The sequence below is a fragment of the Leptosomus discolor genome, chromosome 8, assembly GCF_034619465.1.
Source record: "Leptosomus discolor isolate bLepDis1 chromosome 8, bLepDis1.hap2, whole genome shotgun sequence".
NCBI classification, from domain to species: Eukaryota; Metazoa; Chordata; class Aves; order Leptosomiformes; family Leptosomidae; genus Leptosomus; species Leptosomus discolor.
This window is the reverse complement of record NC_141398.1, coordinates 41,636,783-41,660,263: the sequence shown is the minus strand read 5'-3', so window position 1 is coordinate 41,660,263 and position 23,481 is coordinate 41,636,783. Positions and strand designations below refer to the sequence as shown.

General features: G+C 41.8%; 1 protein-coding gene across 2 annotated transcripts; it reads left to right on the top strand.

The window, feature by feature from the left end:
* Window positions 1-9,043: 9,043 nt before the first annotated feature.
* Window positions 9,044-19,464, top strand: OSGIN1 (oxidative stress induced growth inhibitor 1). 2 transcript variants are annotated; one of them, XM_009947243.2, is made up of 6 exons: window positions 9,044-9,160; window positions 12,713-12,815; window positions 15,341-15,477; window positions 15,798-15,989; window positions 16,308-16,399; window positions 17,061-19,464. In XM_009947243.2, exons 2-6 carry the CDS (start codon window positions 12,731-12,733, stop codon window positions 18,052-18,054), a joined length of 1,500 nt encoding a protein of 499 aa, XP_009945545.1. In that variant the 5' UTR covers window positions 9,044-9,160; window positions 12,713-12,730; the 3' UTR covers window positions 18,055-19,464. The 2 variants fall into 2 exon arrangements, with proteins under 2 accessions (XP_009945545.1, XP_086325687.1); XM_086469561.1 differs by having other exon boundaries at window positions 11,481-12,815.
* The last annotated feature ends 4,017 nt before the right edge of the window (window positions 19,465-23,481 follow it).

The window sequence follows — 23,481 nt, the reverse complement described above, 5'->3', positions numbered from 1 at the left end:
GACAAATATTGACCAGAGAACCAGAAACACATCCTCCTTTACATCGCTGCTTGGGACAATACCTCTGTGGAAAAGCAGAAAAGTTGGGGCATGCTGCAGCTGTTCTGACAGCTGCCAAAAATGTGAGTGGTTTATAAGTAAGTTATTTCTCTCTATAGAATAATTATTGGCAAGGGCATAGGACTAATCTAGAGTCTCTCATCTCTAGTCTATAAATAGCTGCTTGATAGACAAAACATAAAGCACACAAAAAACCCCCAACAAAACAAACCCAAAGTAATTCAAGCAAAAAATACACCTGAAACAGGAATAGTAAGCTTTTAGTAAAACATCTGGGGAGGGAAAGTAAGGAAGACACCTTTAGTGAAATTTCTCCCCCCCGAAAAAAGGCAACTCAAACAAGATTTTCAGGGGAATTTGGTTTTTAATCTGTAGATGCTGAATATGTATATTGAAAGATAATTCTTGCTACAGCAGCATTGCATGCTTGTTTCATTGACCTATGCTCAGCTTTAACCTCTGACATGTGCAAAACCGGATGACTGTCAGCTAAATGTGGAATTACACAAATCACTAGGTATTTCTAAAACATGCATTGAGGAATTAGTTACTGAATTTGCTTTATTCTTTGCAGGAATCCTGCCTCTCTTTCTTTCCTGTAAATTCACTGTGCCAAATCTTTTCAGTGTTCATAGTGTATATTTATGTTCCTAAACCACAGGAATGACCACAGAATATATGCATGTATTTCAAAATAACACATTCTATTTTACAGCACGTGGCAGCTCCTTTCATGTTCCAGCCTCCTTAAACTAGACTAGAAACAGAGCTGTGAATTACAGGTGAGAAACCTTGACCTATGAGATAGTTTTGTTACACTTTAATGCATTACTGTTTTGCTGGGACTAAGTGATAAGATTGTCTTTGAAAAAGATACTGGTTTATCCAGTTTTATGTGGAACAGTTCCAAGGGACTTTAAATTTTACTCCTGGCAGTCAGTGTTGCAGCACATGGTGCTACTGTGAGGGGAAATTGGGATCTAAGAAAAAACTTACATTTAAATATATTACTTCAGCTGACCTTTCATTGTGCATGAAAGCCCTGTTAAGAGGCTTGGATTTGCATGCTAAAAATCTCTTAAAATTTCCCAGAGACTCTTAAAGTTACAGCAGAAAGAAAATGTTGCAAGTCATGAACATTAGAATTGGTATCCTGGACCTAAGCAGCATCTACCTCTGATAGTCAGTATCCACTGCTTAAGAGGAAGATGAAAATAAACCCTGAGGGTAGAAAGTTGCACGATAACTCTAGCACAGTTTTCTTCTGAACTGTTCCAGCTAAAAACCTATTGTGCTCTGCTGCAGAAATGCTTATTTTTCTTTGAGGAAATCAATGATGTTGGCTATATTAGCTCTGGGTGCCCTTAGCTGTACATGTTTCTAAGACTTTTGGGAATGCTACTAAATCCTTTATCTTGATTAAGTGATTCTTGATAAAGTAAAGGAAAGAAAACTTTAAAGTTAGGCTAAAGAGCTGCAGAATGGCTTAAGCTGTGTCAAGGAAATGGATCTAAGATCTCCAAAGGCTTTCTGCAGCCCTCTTTATTGTGGAATAATTACTGGGGGTGACTTGGAAATTAAACTTATTTAAAATACAGCATTGTTCACACATTAAGGAAAGATACAGAACAGAGTGCAGTGGGTATGCAAGGAATATGTTCCACAGAAGTTCCTTAGGCAACCTTGGGTGTTGGCAACATCAGGGGAGCTTGATGTGCTAACTCTAAGAGAAAACAGCACGGAGGGTGGAGTGAAATCACCTCAGCCAGGCTCTGCGATACCACTGCTGGAATGGGAACTTGATGGTACCATGGAACTGATAAGCTGCATAGTTGCTACCCTGGGCCAACACTGTCATTTTTTGACAAAATACTGTCCTTTGGGTGAACTTTGTTCGTTATAATCTCATTATAATACCAAAACACACCTCCATCCCAAAAGCTACCGGCCTTCAAGGTGTGACCATGCCTAACTGAGCTTGCACCCTGAATTTCTTTAGTCTATATCTTTAAAAGCAAAGCAAGAGAATTTTACACCAATTGTGATAAAGGTATGTATGACTATCACTCAAGCTTCACCTGAAAGGTAAAAGTTAGTATAAAAATGGCCTATGAGAGAAGGATGTTAGGGAAGATACCATTGATGATAAGTCACAGACCATCTTAGACTTCTGGGATCAGTCAGCGGGCTAAGCCTCTCTTCTCCCCCACTAGGGACACTTTTGTGTAAGACTTGAACACTCAGTTACACAGAGGGTCCCCAGGAAACTTAGAAATCTCTATAGAGTTGCATTTACAACTTAGTATGTTTTATAGCCAGGCTGTGTTGTTATCTAAACTTTCACATGCTTTGCAGACAGTGAGTTTATCACTGGCAGTCCAAATTGTGTATCTATCACTGCTTTAATAAACTGTGCTATCATTGATTCAGCTGTGTGAGCTCTTTTGAATGTGACCACACTCCTACATGTGGCCCTGATAGTTTGTTGAGCGCCGCTAGACTGATGGTGCAGGGACGCTGTAATCATGATAGTTCAATTATCTGTCTAGCTGTGTGAGCTGTTAAGTGCTGCTAGATTGATATTGGATGCAACTGGACTTCTAGAGCCAAGTTGGGCATCACTCAGAATGTAAGCCCAGCCACCCACAGCCCCTCTGATACCTGAGGACAAGCTGGAAAGCAAGGGGGTTTATTTTCTGCCACATTCCTTTGCCCTTTAATGTGACAGTTATGAAACTGTGTAACTGAGTTAAACAAGCCCATTGCACTACATACTCCTTTACCAGTTTTGAATTATTCACTTGTATTTGGAAATTACTGTTTTGCCTTGAGGGAAAATATGTACAGAAAATAGACTCAGTGCCCTCAGGCTGTACCTCCTACTTCAAGGTTTCTTCTCTGTTGGTTATTCCAGTCAAGAAACCATGAGTTATCTTCTGTGGGATATTTTCTGCTTTGGGGCATATACTTGCCAAGTTGCTCAGTCTGGCACATCATAATATGATGTAGCAGTTTATTAAACTATTGGTTTCTAAATGCCAGTATAGATTAAAAACATAGCTGAATGCTGACTGTGAGATTGTAGAGACTAAAAACTGTGTCTTCAAATGATCCTGCTATCCTGAACTCATGTAAATATTTATGAATATATTGATGTTAAGATAAGAAGAGGAAAATTCCCTACCAGCTTCATGTGCAGTTTAATCTTTGACTAGGTCATAGCTGCTGTTTGTTTGAAATGAAAGTGCATGTGTTTACTTTTTCCCCAAACAACATCAGTGTTGAGATCATGATGGTCTGAGGGCAGAGCATGCGAGCTGAGCTTTTCCTCTTCATGTTGCACTTGGAACAAAATCTGCAAAGGCCTGGTCCTTCTGGGAAACAAGCATGTCTCTAGTCCCTTGAGCCTCTTTGCATACTACCAGTTTTTGAAAGGAAACATATGTACTGGGAAGTAGAAAGCACACTAGATTTTGCTATCATCCCCATACACTCTCATCTGAGGAGAGAACAGTGATCCTGGCCTGTTTTCTAAGGGGGACCAGGGGAAATGCACGTATAGCCACTCATCACTCTGCACTTCTTGTCTACGTGGGCACTTCACATGTGAGCTCAGAGTGACTATTTTTGCAAGATATCCACTGCTATCTCACGGTATTGTGGGCTACTTCGTACTTGCTAGGAACACCTTTTTCAGGGTGTGTTTACACAAACTAGCTATATCCCTGCTAATGCTCTCCATTATTATTCCCTTAGCCTGGATAAAGATGTGTGAGAGCTCCCAATAAGGCATTCTTAGTATACACTACAGTGCCCACGGAAGTCTTTACTGAAGAGTAGTCAAAGATATGACTGCAGACAGTAGAGCTTCATAGCCCCCCTGGGTAGTAAGATTGATTCTTACCTCCTCAAGTTTATTTCTTCACAGAGGTTTGTCAAGACAGTGGTGGAAGTGGCTGATGCCTCTGGACAATGAAGGTGGTGCAAATCTTAGGTTTGGTCTCAGAAAGAGTAGTCAAACATTGGAACAGGCTGCTCAGGGAAGTGGTGGAGTCACCATCCCTGGAGGTGTTCAAAAAATGTGTTGATGTGGCACTTGTAGACATGGTTTAGCAGGCATAGTGGTATTAACAAAGTGGTCCAATTATTATGATTGGACTTGATGATCTTAGAGGTCTGTTCCAACCTAATGATTCTATGATTGATTTAGGAAGACAATCCTCTTAGAACAGATGGAGAATGATTTCAAGATAATGAGCTGAGAGCAGGAAAAAGCAAAATTCACTGTTTTAAAATTGTTCCATCAAAATGAAAGGTTTTACTTTTTACTTTCCTCAAACAATTTTCCAGGTTACTAGGACAAAACCATTTCAATAATTTATCTGACGAGGAGGTCAATGTTCCATTGAATAACAAATGGATGTGGTGAACCTTTAGGTCTTTCCCCTTGGACCCAGTTGCCTAAACACTGCAAAAAGTATGAACATAGGACAGATATGGCCTTGGCAGGGACATGGGAAAATAGAACATGCGCTCTGGGCCAAATTTTTCTTTAGAGGAAGCCATGTGAAAGCACAAACACATGGAAGAAGTCACAAGTAGAAGTGGGTCTCACACTTGAAAAGTTGCCTAAGCTGCTTTTTCTGTTAAGCATAGCAATTATCTGGGCTTCCCCATGGCTTTTTTCACCTGTCATCTAGCAGAGCAAGTAATGTACTTCAGAGATCCAGCTGCTGTCAGAGGTGGTGTGGCCACAGCTTGCTGCTTCTGATTCAGGGGGTTCCAGGACATCTACAAGGACTATCTTGCTGATGTGGGTCTAAGTTATGGTGTTGGTGACAAATGTGGGGTGGTTTTAGTTGAAGCAAAAAGAAACCAGGTAAAATGTTTCAGTATTGTTGTCAAACCATTTATTATCATTAAATACATGGGTTCTAGTTTTGGTGCATAAGCCAACATACAGTTTTGTATGTGGAAGTCTTCCTGTGTGAAAAACGTGGAGATGCTTTAGGCAGCAACAGAATGAATCTGGATTTCAGGTACTACACAGAGGTCATATAGAACTGAAATACTTGATCAGGTTTTCTAAGACTTGAATTTGAGATTCTGCCTTAGATTAAATGGTGTGCACTAGCGGGGTGGGTGACGCACTTAATGTTCTCTTAGGCAGAAAATGTGCAGAATTTTATATTTGTGTTTAATCATAATTGAAAGAAACACCGAAGCATCAAAGCACTACTGTGGCTCATGGAGGATCAAACTGAGGGTGTTTCTCTAATTATAAAAAACTAGCAGAACATGAACTTCTGATGTGTGAAACAAGGTAGTATGTCATGATAATTTGGCACGGAGCGATGGTACACCTTGAGTCTGGCTAGAGGGGAGGGTGGATGCTAGAGAGGTACTGTAAGAAGTGTTCTGCCATGAGTTGTCAGCAGCAGAAGTAATGCAATGAATTCTGACACCAGAGGGGTGTTACTCCTTAAGCTCCCTCAAATTAGAAGACAGCAGAATCAGGATTATCTGACGTGTTTCATGAGTAGGACACAGATAGGTAGAACTTAGTGACCTGAGGTGAAAAGTCAGTTGGTAACAAGGAAATTTCTTGCGGTAGCGAATGGTTCAGGTGCAAAATGTTCTCCCACAACAGTGCTTTGTCTGTGTCCATGTTTCCTGGTGTATTCTTCAAATTTTAGCTTGGTAGAGCACAGTATCAACTTGTTAGAGTTCTGAGAACTGTATCGTGGCTGACCTAAAGGGAAACAAACTAACCTTGGCAACAAATGCACCCAGGTTTGCTGATGGCGAGCTGCAGAGTATGACTTGAAGGTGGAATGAAGTCTGCCGGTCTTTTCTGCAGGCCAAAACCTTCTCAGGTGGGGACTGATGAGTGGTGCAGGGTTTTGAATTCCTCCCTACACTCTGGTAGAGGAAGGTGTGCCTAGCTAACATTATAGTATGTGCAAGGCTTATTCATATAGAAGGAAATGTGGTGCTTTAGCCCTGTGCCCTGTGTTTTTTGCAAGTGCAGACAAAGATAGAATTGATCCTTTATGTTATCCTTAATGTCATACATCCTATTTAAAAAAAAACAAAACAAAACAAAACCAAACACAACTTTTTAAAGAAGCTTTTCACAAGCTGTTGCATAAGTATTATTTTACTTTTGCTAGATCATGTGGTGGTGTCTCGCTCATCTAGCTTAGTGTCTGTTTTCTGGATAACGTTCTATTTTATTAGTAATGTGCTATTTTATTTTTAAAAGTAAAAAGTTTAAAGAACAGAGGAGAAACCCTTGCAAATAATTCATTCTACTGACAGTTTGCACTTAAGTCTGACAAATCTATTTGTACCCTGTGGATGGATGTAGATTCCTTAGAACTCAGCTGGAGTATAGTGCAATACACCTGAATGAACGAGCCTACAGGCTAGTAGTTTAGAAGTTTTTCTGTAAAAACTTGAAGCCCTCTAAAGACTCTTAAGCCTGTGCACCAATAAAATGTTTTTGTCTGTGCAAAGAAAGAAGTTAATATTGTTAGTCAACTGCATACTCTGACAACTATGAATAGAAAGTGCAAAGTCATGCTGGAAATCTCTAGATAAGCTTTTTATTTAGGCACTTAACTAATCTGAATGATACTGCTTGTAATAATATAAGTGAATTGCATAAATTTGTAGGTCAAAGGCTGGCTGCCAGGCTGAGTGCAGATTGCACAATTGCTTCCTCTTCTGGAAAGTTTGTGTAGACAAAGTGTTGGGCTGAGTTATTTGCTTCCAGACAAGGTACACAAGGAGAAACAGTAACACTGATAAATATTCCATGTGATATGTTTGTTGGGGTATCTATTCAAAAAGCCCCCAAATTGCTGTATTCAAAGGTCTTAGTGTACAAGCAAATAAAGGACAGTGGGTTATTGTTGTACATGAAACTTTTCCTTTAGAGATTCATACTGTGTGCAAAAATATGATAGACCTTGTGGTTTTGGAAAGACATCCTGGCTTTATTTGCAGAGGTAATAGAGATTCTAGTTTTCCAAAATCTACTGGAAAATGGAGAGGATCTCCTCTCCTTGTACACAGAGGACAAACTTATTTCTGCTAATTTGCACACATAGGAAGTATTCCTGATTTTGCTGCTTATAAAGCCTGCCAAACCATCGTGTCTTCCTCTTGTTATCTATGCTATGAGCAAGTATGGATGTGAACGTCTTTGTTCTAAAATATTTGACACGCAACACTGGAATATATTGAAGATAATTTTTGAAAAACCTAGTAACAGGATAGTCTTAAATCACCTAAACAAACAAATGCCTTAGTTTCTCTGGAAACTTAATTTTTCCTTGACTGATATGGGTACAAAGATGATTGAGGGACTGGAGCATCTCTTATGAGGAAAGGCTAAGAGACCTGGGTCTGTTTAGCCCGGAAGACTAAACAGACTGATGAGAAGACTGAGAGAGGACCTTATCAACACTTAAATATCTAAAGGGTGGGTGTCAAGAGGATGGGGCCAGGCTCTTTTCAGTGGTGCCCAGTGACAGGACAAGGGGCAATGGGCACAAACTGGAGCACAGGAAGTTCTGCCTCAACATGAGTAAAAACTTTACATTGAGGGTGACAGAGCACTGGAAGAGGCTGCCCAGGAAGATTGTGGAATCTCCTTCTCTGGAGATATTCAAAACCCGCCTGGATGTAGTCCTATGCAACCTGCTGTAGGTGAACCTGGTTTAGCAGGGGGGTTGGACTAGATGATCTCCAGAGGTCTCTTACAACCCCTACCATTCTGTGATACACTTGATACCTGCCAATAAATATCTGAATAATACATATAAAAGCCTTTACTCCTGTCAAAAAATCAGTATAACTTAAAAGCTCTGTACTCTTAACCAAAAATCAGTATAAATTAAGAGACTTGGATGAAGGCCCAGACAACTTGAAAGAGACCTTGAAAAAAGCCCACCCCTCAGTCTGACAAGTATTTACCGAGTCAGATTTTCAGAGGCATCACTGTTAGTTAAATTTTAAGTGAAACAATGGCTTCATATTTATTAAAACAACTTATTCTGGTGGAATTGAAATATATTATAAAATATCCTATTTTCATGTGGGTTGTGAAAGTATAGAATTCCTTCTCATGACCTGTTTCTATCTTTTATATCACATAGTTGAAAGTATGCATCTTAACTGGGTATTAGCAGTCCTTCTGGTTCCCTGGAGATTGTAGTTTCAAAACGGATGGCCTCAGAGACAAAAAAATGCTGCACTTACTACTTGAACTGAACACTTTGGCACAAATGTATTTCATTTGGTAAGGGCACTTTAAATTTAGCAAGCTTGATTGATTATTCTGCTGAATTAAGTAAGATACCTTGGGTGAAAATCCTGGTGTGTTGTAAGTTTTGCAGGAAGTGGTCTGACTCATTTTACTGCTACTGTGCAACAGGTTTATAAGACTTTATCTCACTGAAGACAAAAATATAAACTGAAACCTGTATGTTTAGACCTACTATATCTATGATATGATAACAAGGTGAAGCTAAAACCGCAAACTGTCCAAAGTAGGAAGGAAGTAATCATGTTTTCTTGTCCTTTTGTGGCCAAAAAGATCACTAGTTTTAAAATAAGCATACAGTGCTGTCGTATCACTTTTATTCCCACCTATGATTATAAATAGCATTTTGTTTTTTAAATACAGAGGAAAAACCTGGTTCTGCCCTAAGAAACATTGCCTTTTATAAAGTCTGAGGTTTTAATTTGCCCTGAGGGTTAATGCAGGACTTCTGCCATGCATGGCTCCTATAAGGCTGCTCTTGCTGTAGTTATGTAGTCAGCTGAACATTACTAAGGAAGGTCACTACATCGTTCATTCACAAGCTGCGAAGGAAAATATTCCTGCTGACTCATGCTTATAAGTATTTTCCTTGCTCCGCCTCCATTCATTTCAACTCCTCCTCTCCTCTCTTAGTGCTGGTAGCCTGCTATATTTAAACAGCTGTCTTTAGAGCAGAGACAGGATTCAGGGCTTGTAGTTTGGTTGGCTTTCCTGACTGCACAGGCATTCTCATAAAGGTTCCACTTCTCATCAGATCTGCTGCTAGAGGTAAGAAGGCTATGAGTAAATGTAGAGAGCTCTGTCTGGCATACTGTAACATTTCTGAATATCACAGAGGTATTTTTAGAAAAGTATTATTGCTATGTACTGTGAAGTAGAATTTTTTCCACAAGGTTTGTGTTTGTGGGATAACTGGCCTGGCATGTAAGAGTGATAATGCAAGTGGCGGAAACAAACTTCTGAAACTTGTAGGAAAGTATAAAATGTGAAAGATATTGATTTCTGTTTTTCAAAAGCACCAATTAATTAAATTTTTAAAACTGCTGGTAAAATGAATGGGTTGTTGAAGAAACAAAGCTGAAGAAAACTGTTGCATTTGTGTCAGAATTGTTCTTGTTTAAACCCGAGTGTCACGGTAGCTCTTTCAGTCTCTTCTATTATTTATATGCTGACAGCACTGCTCTTTTGAACTCTCCCCTTGTGCTGTACAGGCCACATTTGGTGGTCCTGACTTGAGCAAAAGTCTCATTAATGTTAGAGAGAGAGCTGCTTACATATGGCTGACATAACTTGGCTTTTTATTTCTGTCAAGTTCATTTAGTGTCATTGTCTTGCTAAATGTATCTTTGCTTTTTCTTTTACTCACTTTAAAACCTATTTCAGATATGTAGCCTGGAACTGCTAGAGGCCACACTGACGGACTTTATGTGAGTTATATTCCCTCTAGGCTTAAGGCTGTGTCAGGAAGGTATGCAGTTTGGCCCAGAATGAGCTGGGTGCTTTTCCAAGCCGAACAATTATGTAACATCACATAGACACTGAAATGCTTTGGAAGCAGTGAGGAGATAAATTATGGAGCTTGCAGCATGCTCCCAAATGAAGAGGAAAGAGACACCCATTTAAAGTAGGAAGCCTAAAGCAGGAGCCAAAACAGGGATCAATGTCACTAAGTTGACTAAGTGTGAGTGCCCAGCAGCCTACTCTACGTAAAAGGAGGGTGAGAAGAGCAGTCCTGGGTTTCTCGCTAGCTCAGGCTTTCTCTTGCTGCTAACTAGTGAAATAAGGAGAGTGTTATCACTGAGCCCACAGCTGCTAGCTTTGCCTTCTACCAGGACTGTGTAGGGTGGTATAGTGCAATGGCCAGGAGCCAAGGCAACCTTCCTCTAAAGCAAACATGACTGCCAGGCTGAGTTCTACCATCTTGAGCCTTTTTTGTCCCCTTTAGGCTCCCCCAGAAAAACGCTGGCACACAGCAGCATGACTTTGTGCCCAAGTCTTACAAACGGGCTTGCAGGCTTGTTATTTATATGCTGGCTTTGCTGCTCGCTTGAACTGTTGCTGTGTGCTGTATTGGGTTGGTTCAGCAGTCCTTGCTTCCAGCAAAAATCCCATGGATGTTGCTGGGTTACCACTGTCTACAGAGTGCATACAGTCTTTCTGTGCATGCTGCTGCAGAGTGCTATGGAGCAGAAACCTGGAAGATTGCTTCTAGAGATCTTGCTTTCCTCTTCCAGACTCCCAATAGTTTCACAGAAATAAGATGTGGACTCTGTGTTAGGAAAAATCAGTAAGAACTTGTCTTCTTGTATAGTACAGCCATGGAGAGGGATTTATTTGTTACCATGGAGAATAAACCTCTGCTAACCTTCAGACAGGTACTGTGCTTTAGCTGTTTTGAGAGGAATACCTTACTGGTCACACCAGTGTCCTGTTCCTTTGGTGTCTCTGGCCATCCTAGGCGCTAGTGCTGAATCCTACCAATTGCAACTCTGGAGTTTAGTGGTAGGGAATTATTTGGGGGTAAATTTACACAACAACCTGCTGAAAGTGGTGCAGGTTTTGGTTCATGTAGCAGAACCTACCCAAAAGGCTGGGGAAATACTTCAGCAGTTATGCTGTGCTCCTGCAGCTACCAGGGTTGGGTTAAGTATGCCTTAAGGGGTTGATATATGCCTTGGTATGGACACAACACACTGAAGTGTTCGTCTTCTGTAGTGTATGCATCTACCTTTGAGTCTTAATTAAGCTGGGAACCTGTTTCCTTGAAGTCCAACTCTCTTTAAACCTAGATGCTTGAAATTACTTAAATTAGAAAACATGACCATCATGCCTTTTAAGTGGTTCTTGCCCTGTCAGGTAAAATGCATGCAAGTCTTAGACTAATGCTTAGTTAAGTGGTAATAGGCAACCAGTAAGTGTTACTAAACTGTGATCCAAAAATTTGGACAAATCTGCTATTTTTGATTTCAGCTTGTGAGCCTTAATATGTGTCTCTCTACTTGGATGAACCCAGCCCTCTTGGAATAGCTCTGTCTAGCCCAGCAATTGCTGTGTATTGGCATATATGAGAATTGTCATGTTCTTGCAGGCAAATGCAATTACAAGACTCCTCCTGAAGCCTGGGATTCTGCAAATCCTGAACTTGCCTGTGGTTTTCTGGCTGCTCATTCAGTCACCAAGGTCTTACCACATTACTATAGTTACTGGTGATGTAAATGTCGGGCTTAAAGTGAAGCATTACACTTGTAGGATGACATTTGCTGCAATACCTGTGTCAAAGGCAGTGATGTGGCAGACCTTATGGAAGTGTGCAGTGCACTTGCTAAAGATCTTTCTGTGCTTGAAAAAGGTGGGAGAGCATGCTCTACTGAACAAAGTCATGCCATTCAGTGGATTTTTACTTACCTTTCCAAAATAAGAATAATGTTTTTATAGAAGACTGTATTCTCTGTAGAATAACTTAAAAGCTAATGCTGAATTTAAAAAGTCTCATGTTTATTGTGGTAAAAATAACTTTTACCTTCTCTAGATTAGTGGCAGTATAGATAAATTCCCTGGAAAACTAAAGAAGTCATTATTTGACATAGTAGGATTCCTGAAGGAATTGCAAGAAACTTTGATTCACTGTTCATTGAACATCTGCATAATGATTAGGTTAGTTTTGTAGATTCCACTCTAATGACACCTTAGCCTCCAAGACAATTATGATGTATATTTTGTTTAAAGACTTGTTATTTACTTGTTCAGACCTAGAACTCTCTGTTTTCTGGAAAAGTGAGGAAGGTTCAGGAACTAAACTAGCACTTCTCAGAAAACCCTGTAGTGATAGAATGGTACATATTTGAAAATGCAGCCAGGAGATTTCCAGCCTTTGGGCAGAAGTCTTGAGTGAGGTTTGCTCTACTTATGGGTAAACGTACAAGTTTCTTTTAAAAAGTACAAAGTGTTCATGATAATTATGACAATTTTCTGCACAGTATGGGCAGAAGTGAAGTCTTCATTAACAAACTGCGGTACTTCAGTTACTGTAGTCAGAGGGTTACCGAAGCTGCCAGCTGTTCTGGAGGGACTGGAATTCATGTGTGGAAGAGAAAGATAAGGGTTCTGTCCCCTTTTTTTGTGGCGTATAATCAGGGAATGATCCTTCAGTTTGAGGGACAGGAGGAGAAAAAGATAAGTAGGCCTCTCCTGAGTGTAGAAGTGTAATGTAATGTTCTGCAATGCAAGGATAATTCTTCAGACCGACCTGGATTTCTGGACTATAGAAAGTAATAGGTTTTTTTATTCGAACAAGCAAATAATTCAAAACTTATTTAACAGGTAGACTCCAGGACCGAAATGCTTCCGGACAGGAAGATGTATGCGTTGTTGACCAGACCCCAAAATAAAAATGGGTTCATGCCACTGCCTGTTGTGATCATCGGTAAGCTTTCTCCTGCCAGCATGACTGTGCTGTTGTTACTCTTGTGCTGTTGTTACTTGGGACTTACTGTCTTCAGTTTTTCTTCCACAAGTTCTTATTCAAACCAGAAATGCCTGACCACTGTTTCTGCATCCTTTCCCTGACTTTAGTACTAAGAGGAAGACCACTAAGAGTTGTGGAAGTAGGGAACCAGGTATTTGACAAACTAAAACACATAACTTTTTTTTTTTTTTTAATAGCAAAATTGGTAACCTTTTGGACATCAGTTCAGCTGGGACAGATTTTCTGTTGGATATTTAGAAGCATTTGAAACCTTTTCACTACAGATGGTTAATCAGCTTGCCATGAAGTGATTATCTGTAGTGCTTGAATTCGAGGTGGGGTTGTGTGATCTTTTTTCCCCATTGTGTCTGTTTAGAAAGTGCTCCAGATGCTGTTAAAGTTTCTCAAAATTTTTCACAGATTTCTTTAAAAATGCAAGTCAGCTACACTGATTTTGTATATTGATTTTTTTAATAGAATGGTAAAAAGCTAAGGGTTTTCTACCAGTTTAGGAAACAGGTTATGTAGTAACTGTCTTGTCCCTCTTGCAAGAGGGGAGCTTTGTAATGTGAGGTGATTCTTGGAGCAAAGCACAAGTAGTGATGTCAGTGCTTTCCTCTCTGTGACTGATCAGGAGCTGTGCATGAGTGCAGGTGTTGGACCCTGTTCATCTGAGTATGTGTTTAAATACCTTTGTAGAGCTGGTTTCCTTCCTTATCTGTGATCTAATTTATAGCAACCAAGAGAGCTAGTCCAAAGTTAGTGCACCGCATAAATCATGTTTAATCCTTGCTAACAGTGAGTTTGACAAGGACACTACTACCAGCAGCTTCTAGTCTGAGAGTGACTTTGTACTGCCCAGTTGTGCAAGTCTTCAGGTGGGAGGGAGGATATTTTGGTACATTGCTAGTGCACGTATACAGGGATCAGTTTTAGAGATGTCATTAAAGCCTCCAAAGCACCAGCGTGAACATAGGCACTCTGAGGAGGTTGTTGGACTGAAGCAGCTCAGCTATTTCACTGCAGCTGGACGTTGCACACAGGTTCCAGCTACTCCCCCAGGCCCTGCTCCAGGAAGGCTGTGGGCTCCCTCCGCTGTGCTGGCAGCCTCATAAAAGCAGTTGCTTTCTAGAATAGTTTGAGCCACAGAGGCAGCTGTACTTGTGACCATCCATAGCAAATTTGGATGTGATTCAGAGTAAATCCTCTCTGTGTGTGTTACTGAGTGTTGTATGCTCGGGTGATTAAGTTTGGCTTGGGTACCTCCTTGTACTTCCTAAAGCAAAGAAGGAACCTGAAAAGTGTTATATTTTTACTATAACTGAAGTTCAGTTTGCTTTTAATTTCTGTTGCTGTTGGTTTTAGATAACTTTCCTGCAAGTGGAACATTCCAAACACTGACCTGCAGCTGCTGGTCCTTGCTCAGCACAGCGGACTTTGGCCCCAGCTGTGGCACGTCCTGCCCTTCATAGCTCAGTGATAGCTTTACAGCCTCAGCCTCCCTCTATCTCAAATCCCCAAGCAGCAGCCTTTGCTCCAGTTGCTCACGCATGCAGCATGGGCACTGTGTCAACACAGGCTGCTGTGTCACTTCAGCCCTCCTCCCCTACATTGTCACTGCATTATGTAGTGGTGGTTAGTCACATACTAATCAGCAGCAAAGCCTGAGCAGCCAGAGAGGCTGACACCTAGTTATGCAGGCACTGTAAAATATTAAACATCCTGGAGAACAGCCATATGAAAACTTTCCACACGCTGCTCTCACTGGACTTTGGAGTCACATATATCAAGTTTTTCCACTGGCTGTTGGGTGGTCAGCAGGAGTTCAGTCACCCAGCAATCTGGGTGGTTGTCTTGGCATGGCAGAGAGACTTTTGTCCTTAACATACTGCCTGCAGCACCATGGTAGGGCTGGTTCCTATTTGAAAGTGTCCTCAAGACCTGTTAAGTCAAAACTGCTATTGCCAGATACCTCATATGAGATGGGATTTCTTACTGAGCAGAGCCGTTTCCCCTTCACTTCAATACTCACACGCTTTTCTAGACTTACTCTGTATCCTATGCACAACGAACTACTTTGCACTGGTGTGAAATGTATGTCTGGGTGAGCAGAGGCCCCCAGTCAGTATGTGATCAGTTTCTAAACCTTTGAAGTTAATAAGCAATAACTCAATTCATCAGCATGCTAGAGACTTCAAGCTTCAGGTGAGGTTAACCTCTGGCTTGTTTAACCCAATATCTTTTCAGCAATTTCTGAAGACCTAGCAATGCAAATAGATGCAAATGAGGAGGAGAAGGGGACATACGAGAGTAAAATGGCTTCCCCAACTCCATCCAATAGGTCAGTGGTCAACCTGGAATAGAAAGTCATCTGTATCCACAGCAGTGTCAGATCCTTTGAATTGGTCTGGATATTAGAAACACTCCTCAAAGGGCTGTTCTATCTGCAGGAGTATAAATTCTTCTTCATTGTGTCTTTTTAGGGAATGGACCTTCAGGAATCTGTCTCTCATATTTGCTGTCAGGTTACATCCCTTACTTCAAAAGAGATTCTCTTCATCCTCATCCCATTCTTCAGAGGAAACTGGAAGAAGCACCAGATGTCTCCATTTTGGACCAGGTTTGTGTAAAGACTAACAGTATAACATAGCAAAGCATCCTAGACATGTATTATAAGTGATAACCTCATCTGAGTTTTCAAAATATACAGACAGGATGAGCCTTAGGCAAAGTACTTTTAGTTGTCCAGATCTCCCTTGTTTGAAATGCTTTGCATTGCTACTAAGATACTTGAGGTAGTCCTCAGGCAATAACAGGGTCTGTGTGTCAGTAAATGAGCTTCATAGAACACCAAAACCACTGATTGGAAATACTGGAGTAACAAGCAGCCTGCTGCTTGGCAGGACATGCATTTTGAGCATCTGATCTGCCTCTCTTTAGGATTTGGAGTATCTGTCTGAAGGCTTGGAGGGACGATCACATAGCCCTGTGGCTCTTCTGTTTGATACTCTTCAGCGGCCAGACACAGACTTCGGTGGAACAGCAGAATCTGTCCTCACTTGGTGGCACGAGACTGACAGAGCCATCCCGCACCTGGTCCTTGGCAGAAACGCTCCTGGAGGTGCCTGGCATGTATGTGAATGGATGCCTAACTGCTTAGGTCTGCATGGTGTAAGACAGACAAACGTGTTGACCGAAGAGGCAAAAGCTCCTCTAATATGCCAGTCAGCCACGTTTGATTTTATGTATATAGACAAGTAAAAGTTTAAAAGGAAAAAAAGCATGAGAGGCACTTATATTTCCAGTCTATTGTTCTTTTTGGAAAACGTGGTTTCATACATGACAGCAGATCAGAGGAAATAATTGATTTCATGATCTTGAAACATGACAAAATTGCATTTCACTTATATTAAATAACTGAAAGTCATTTTACTGGTTTTCTTGTTCCAGTCTATTGAGGGCTCTATGGTTACCCTGAGCAGAGGGGAATGGATGGGACTCCCAGATCTCCCATTCAAAGACTGGCTAAAGCAAAAGAGAAGGTAAGATATCTGTGGTGTTATTTGCAAACATCCAGAGGTTATTTGGGAACCTAGAGTGGAGTGGACTTCTTGAATGTAGCTACCCATCTGCTATGGATGATTCTAGTGAGAGAAAAGACACTCTCCCACCCCCCGGTAAAAGTCCATTCTGCACTCAGTGATTCAGGTGAATCTGCAGTGCTGCTTGGAATGTGTCTTTCTCAGCATCCACTGGGGAGGTGGATCACAGTGTCTATGAGTTCTGAGTAAAGCTTGGAAAAGGCACGGTCATCTGACTTCTGTGTCTACTGCTGCTGTCCCTAATGACAAGTATAATCAGCTTAGCTACTGTGCGTTCTCTGAGGTGCTTCTGCTCCAGAGGTGTGTAAAAAGTCCAGGAGTTAAAAATGGAATGGAAGCAAAATGAGAGAGGAAGGCATGAATGAGAAACCATGAGAACATGGGATGAGATTCATGCTAGAGAAAGCTGTCTCTGTCCAACAGCTTGTCAACCTGGGTGTTAGCTCTATATACCAGGAATAACTTTGCTGAAGTTGGGGAAACTAGATAAGTCTTCTTTGATAGTGCCAGGATAGATGACTCTAGGGATAGGTTCAGCGGAAGAGGGGAGAAATTCCAGTCTCTTACTTAACTGCTGCTTGACCTTTGTACTACATTACAGAGGCCTCAGAAACGATAGAGCCACAGCAGAAGACATTGCTCAGTATTACCAACACTATGTGGTGAAGAAAGGACTGCAGAAGAATTTTAGATGTGGCACTGTTGTGACCTCTGTGAGAAAAGTGAGTGCAGAGAGCATCTCCAACCACGCACACAAAGATCTGCAGGAGAACAGTGACTCACTCTGGAACATCAATGAGAAAAGTACAGAGGTCTTTCAGGTGGATGGATTTTTCAAAACTGTGAAAGGTGATAAAGAACCCTTCTCCATCTATGCAGAGAATGTGGTCTTGGCTACAGGAACATACGATAGTCCGACTTGGCTCGGAGTCAAGGGAGAGAACCTTTCCTATGTCCATCACCAGCTGTCTGCCCTAGAGGAAGCAGTGAAGAGCAACAGCATTGGCATCATGTCAGATCCAGTCTTGATTGTAGGTGCTGGTCTGACAGCAGCTGATGCAATTCTCTTTGCTCACCATTGCAATATTCCAGTAATCCATGTTTTTCGGAGACGAGTCAGTGATCCAGGTCTTATTTTTAACCAGCTCCCCAAAATGATGTACCCTGAATACCACAAAGTCCATCAGATGATGAAAGAACAGTCAGCTGCTTCTGCTGGGCCCTATGAGTGTTACATTAGCCTTCCTGAACATCATGTGCTATCCTTCGGCAAGGACAAGAAATGTATCTTTCAAGACAAGAATGGCTATCAGAAAGTTTATAAAATTTCCATGGCTCTTGTTCTAACTGGCTCAAACCCCAATCTCTCCTTTCTGCCAAATAATGGCATTGACTTGGCAATGGACAGTGACCAACCAGTCAATCCAAAGAGAAACCCCATAAATGTTGACTCATTCAGCTATGAATGCACTCTGGAGAAAGGGCTCTATGCTCTAGGACCTCTAGCGGGAGATAACTTTGTACGCTTTGTACAGGGAGGGGCTCTGGCTGTTGCCAGCTCTCTGTTAAAGAAAGCAAACAAAAATCCCCCTTAACAGAAAAAGGATATCACTCTGCTAACTGTATCTGAAGGGGTGCTGCTGGTTTCTTAGAAAAGCAAGTCATCTGATTTGTACATCCTTAAATGTAAAGCCCACTCCTGGTGTTCTCCAAGGTTATGCAGAGAGTTAATAAGTTCTTGTTGAGTTATTTGAGAAGATTAAGTCACCAAATATGGTGAGGGTTTCACACATGGCAGTACCTTCAATCCCTGGGGATTCAGCTCCTTTCCTGTATAGCTCTGCAAAAAGGCTGCAGGGGTTTGGAAAAGTAGGGGGCAAGATAGTGCTTGCTCTTCTATAAAACACCTTCCAGGTTGCTGAAAATTGAATTGGGGAACAATCAATGTTAATTGCTTCCAGACAGCAGGCTGACAGCCCTGTGTCCGTTAGTGTCTTACAGTATTTTTTCAAGGAAACAAAGTAAGCTGATGTGGTTTTATTTGTTCCTGTGACTTGGCTGTATGTTCTTATTAGGCCAGAAATCACTGAAAGGTGCTGCAGGTACATTTCTGGCACATGAAGTGGTACTCTGCAGATAAAAAATGATATAGAAATAGTCAAAACCCTATTGTCTCACTGACACCAGCAACAAGTAATATATAATATCTTTTTAATCAAGAGATGCCTGTGGTGGTTTTTTTTCTCCTCCTTGAGAAGGAATGGTATGGATTTACGAACACTTCATTTGCCATCTTGCAGCTTTCTACTTTCTAAATCCTAAAACGGCGATAGCCAAATTCTTGGCAGCTGCTGTAGAGACAGCAGAACTGAAGGGGAGCTACTGCTCTGTCTTGTAACTGTCCAGATACTGTATGGGGCTTCTGCTGCACAGAGTGTTTCAGAAAGACACAATATGTTACATATTGTGTGAATTTCTAATGTAATGTGATTTTTTGTTTGTTTTTTTTTAAAAGAATACTATTTGTGTAAAGGGGAAATTGGCACAGTCACTTTTCAATAGTTTTATGCTATATATAGCAATTTTTAATACTAATTTTCTAAAAGATTTTTATTGGCAAAATATTTTGCTACAACCTTTCAGTCAGTGTTTTGAATGAGCCAGGGTGGGTGGGAATGATGCCTTCTGTTGCAAACAGCATTCTCAACAGACCTACAGGGCCTTTCATACCTCTCACAGGAAAAAAAGGAGAGTCATAGCTAATCTTATTTGCTGTAAAGACAGACGCTGCTCCCTGTGCTGCACTGAAACTCACTGACATGACAGGATGCTGCACAAGTCTCTGGAAAGCTGAGTATGTGGAGACAGTGGCTGTCTGTAAATGAATCAGCCTTAAGTGGAGATGTGTAAGGAGATTGTCTGTAGTGTTGCTGTATCACACTTGAATATTTTTGCCACTGACTATTCTTGTATGAAATTTTTCAATAAAGTGATTTCATACTTAATCTGTGTTTGTTTTTTAACTCTGACTTTGAATCTCTGACCCAGAGAATATCTAAAGAAATGTTCATCAGCTTCTTGGCAAGCACCAGGGTGTGGTTTGTGCCTGCTAAATCCTGCATCTTTCTGCTCCCTAGGAGCACAACACTGTGGATTTGCTTTCTATGTATTTTCTTCTCTCCAGTAGGATGGAGAACCCTTGTAGAGTACTTTGACAGTGTCTATCTCTTGTGAGGCTAAAACACTATACCAAACTGAGCTATTTGCCAAGTATGTTCTTGCCTAGGGGATCTTAGATCTCTTTCCTGTTACCTACTGTCTTCTCCTATCTGGAAAAATCCCAGATCAGGGCCTAGTCCAGTAAGTCAATACGACAGTTTACATCAGAAGGGACATTTGAAAGTCTCTGGTCCAACCCCACTAAAACAGGGCAAGCTTTGAAGTTAGACCTGGTTACTCAGTGCCTTGTTCGGGAAAGCTTTGAGTATCTCCCAGGATGGAGATTGCACTATCAACGTTTTATTGCCCCATTCAACATTTGACACCACCTTTGTTGTTGAGAATGGTGGGGTTTTTTCTTAACTAGTTGAAGTGTTTGTGTTGCAGCTTATTTACTGCCTCTTGGTTTGGGTTGGGTTTTTTTCCTTTCCACTGTGCAGCACAGAGAAGAGTCTGTCTCAATGTGTTAAAACGCCAATCCTTGTTCTCCTCTGAAAGCTGAGACTAGAGGGCCGTCAGGATTTTGTGGGCACAAAAGTGTGGTGTGGACGAGTTTCCTGGTCTGTGTAATTGCTCACTGGTCAGAGGGGTGGCAATGCCCCAGGGCTTTCTTTGGCAGAATTGTTCTAAATGAGATGGTGGTTGTTCCCCTGAATCTGTTACCCTGGAAATATGGGGATTCCTGAGTATGGATAATGTGGTCCTGTGCCATCTTACGTGTTTTTTATACTACCCAGGAGAGATGAGCTGATATGACTTTCACCCTGCCTTATGCTCCTATTAGGACCTTAGGTCCCAAGCAGTGCAGGATTGTGCTGTTCCCCTCCTGCAGCTGACCTTTGCTAGAAAAAAAAAAAAAACAGTGATCAATGTTCACCTTTCTAAAAATATTATTTCTGGCTAGGTCTCAAATTCCTGCATCAAAAGCAAATGAAGTGGAGAATGAAAGCCAAAGGGCATCTTAAAAAAACAAGGGGCATCAGAGTGTGCTGGGAATAAGGGCATAGGATTGGTGTCAAGTGAAATGCTCTTCCCATCACTGAGGCCAAAGTCACAGTATTCGTGCTGATCATTCCTGTATCCCATATTGTGTTACAGTGATCTAATTTGCCCTGCATTGGGGAGCTCCTAACTCAGGCAGCTGCCTGTGCCTGTGTCAGGAGAGCTTGCATGACCGTATTTTAAATAGCCAGCTTTCTTGCCCAAGAGGGATGAACTGATTGCCTGCCCTGTGTAGGACTGGAAAGGGAAGTGGTTTTTCACAACTGATGCTTAGAAAATGTCCTACATTCTGCCCCGGAGGGATGTCAAAGCAGAGGTGGTGGTTTACTCATCAACAAGGAGTCCTTGGGTTAAGGCTGTGTGGTGTTAATCCAAGTTGTCATTCAGTTCTCTGTATCCAGGGAGGCAAACATGAATTATTGTTCCAAAATAATCAGCTGTTAGAGTCAACAGATATCAGCTTTGTTATGTGTGGGATTCATCCATGCATTGTAACCTTGACCTACAGCATGTGATGGGACCAGGAAAAAAAAATAGTCTCCTCCTGGGCCTTCTGCACATTACATGCCACCACTGGGAGTGACACAGCTTTGTCAGGCGAGATACTAAACGCTTTCACCGCTGTTTCCATTGCTGCAATTGAGGCCCAGCTGGGCGGTTACCCTGGTGAGTTAGCTACCTTCATTTCTCTGTCCCCTGCAAGTCCTTTCGTGTCCTCTCCATGCTGCCCAGTGGGAACCTTCTGCAGCCACAGTGACAAGCCTCAAGCAACTTTTTTTTTATTCAGACCTCTGGCTACTGTGAAGAGATGATTGTCACTCCACAAGGGCTCCATGTCAGGCACCCATTTTCTGTCCTTCAGGACTCCTCAGCCCACTTTGGTTTCCTTCCTGAACTGATCAATCCCCAGTTTGTGTCTTTGCAGACCAAGTTTCTAAGACCCACTGGCACTCACCAGGAACAGTTACCCAGAACAGAACAAGGATTTGAAGTTTACCAATATGACAAAAAAAAAAGAGAATTGTGGGTTTTTTGGTTTTATTGTGCTAGTGAGTCCTCGTAGTCAAGGCTGATGTGTTTTAAATAAACACGCTTGCGGGTGTGGCAGAATTGACTGTACAAGTCTAAACTCAGGTACCTTTTATTATGCAATTAATGTACAAACTTACTGCTTCTACTTTTGCTTTGGTGAGAGACACGAGATCTCCGAGCATGTTCGTTGTGAGCGTTTGTTTCTTAGATGAAGGGAAGGGTATCCTCTTTTTAAAAGACCTCTTCTACATATTATTATATGTATGTATATGTATTATATTACATATTTACATATTATCCTCTTTTACGTATTATTTGGATTGAAATTATTCCAGTAAAATAGTCTTGGGAACCCCTTTGGTTGTTCAGCATTCACTTTTTTTGGCCACACTTCTGTCTTTGAGCACAGGATTAAATCCAGCCACATCTTAGCCAGACCACTCTATTTAAAAGGTCTACAAAGCATTACAACATAGTGCAAGTCTGATGATTGCCTAAGTCTTAGCTTTATAAGGACCCTTAGGGAGCTGTCAGACTGTTGCAGACTGTGATGGCTTAAATTAACCTGCTTTATTTCTGAAATACAGATATTTGTAGGCAGGCCAGCAGCCAATGCATCACTGATAACTGGCAGCTCCTGAGGTTGTGCTAAGCTGCTTGTAATTGGGGGGCACTTGCAGGAGGGGGATGGTGGTGGTGGTCTTCTAGCAGAAGAGGTTTCAAGCTAGAACCAAGCCTGGAGGCTCCAGTGAAAAACATCTGACTTCCAGGGCTCTGAAGCAAGCCACGAGGGTCAAAGCAAGCTCCTGGCCGGAGAGTGGCTAAGTGGGGAGTAAGAAAAGGGAGAGCAAATTTTGTTGCTGTTTTTGGCTGGATCCTGCCTTCTGCCAGAGCCTAGAAATCTGCACGGATCCGCTGTCCAGGAGTTTCCTTTTATCCTGGGGACCAAGCCCTGAGGGCCAGGACAAAACCTGGATCTTCCACTGTGCAGCTCACAGACAGATTCTGCTCTGGCGTGGGAAGGAAAATGTCTCACGGCTTTTCTGCCTTTGGCTGTAGGAATGCGCCCTTCTGCTCCGTATGGGCACCCATGTTACAAAGCTTGGCTCAGAGAAGCAGGACCTACTAATATATCGATTTACAGGAGCCTGTCTGAGGAGGGGCAGAACAGGCAGCTCCCGTGAACTTTCTGCAAAGGAAGTAGAATGGATTTTGTTTTCCAGCCCAATTTTTGCCAATTGCATTCATTTCTTGGAAGCCCTGTTGACAGTTCTTGCTTTTACAGCTATGCTGCAGCAAGCTGGAAACAAGGGAAAGGAGGGGAATCCTGAGATAGGCAGCACAGATGCATGGGCAGTGTGGCCCTGCTCCATAACCGGCATCACAGCCAGCTGGGAAACAGTTTGGAAGGTGAAAGCACTATTTACCTAAGATATTTACCCCACAGGTGAATTTCCACATCTCAGTCTCACTGGAAGCAAAGGGGCTGATGAAATAACTGCAGGAACCACCTTTATGAACTGGGACACAGCTGCAAAGTGCTGCAGTCCCCACTGCAGCAGCAGAGCCGGGGTGTTTGATTACAGCCCAGCTATCTCTGAGGGTAAACAGAGCTGGTTTGGCTGTGGTGTTAGACCAGAGCCAGGTCAGAGCGGGTTTCCTCGGTGAAATAGCAGCTAACTGCAAGCTGGGAGTGAAGAGATGGTTCAACAGAGGTAGTGAAAGTGTAAAGTTACTGCTGAGGACAAAGTATTTGGGATATTATTATT

Excerpts from the sequence above, each read along its gene's own strand:
- OSGIN1 (XM_009947243.2), top strand. The coding sequence starts at position 12,731 with ATGCTTCCGGACAGGAAGATGTATGCGTTGTTGACCAGACCCCAAAAT. Across the intron at positions 15,478-15,797 it reads ATGTCTCCATTTTGGACCAG|GATTTGGAGTATCTGTCTGA; the intron begins GTTTGTGTAAAG and ends GCCTCTCTTTAG. Across the intron at positions 16,400-17,060 it reads TGGCTAAAGCAAAAGAGAAG|AGGCCTCAGAAACGATAGAG; the intron begins GTAAGATATCTG and ends ACTACATTACAG.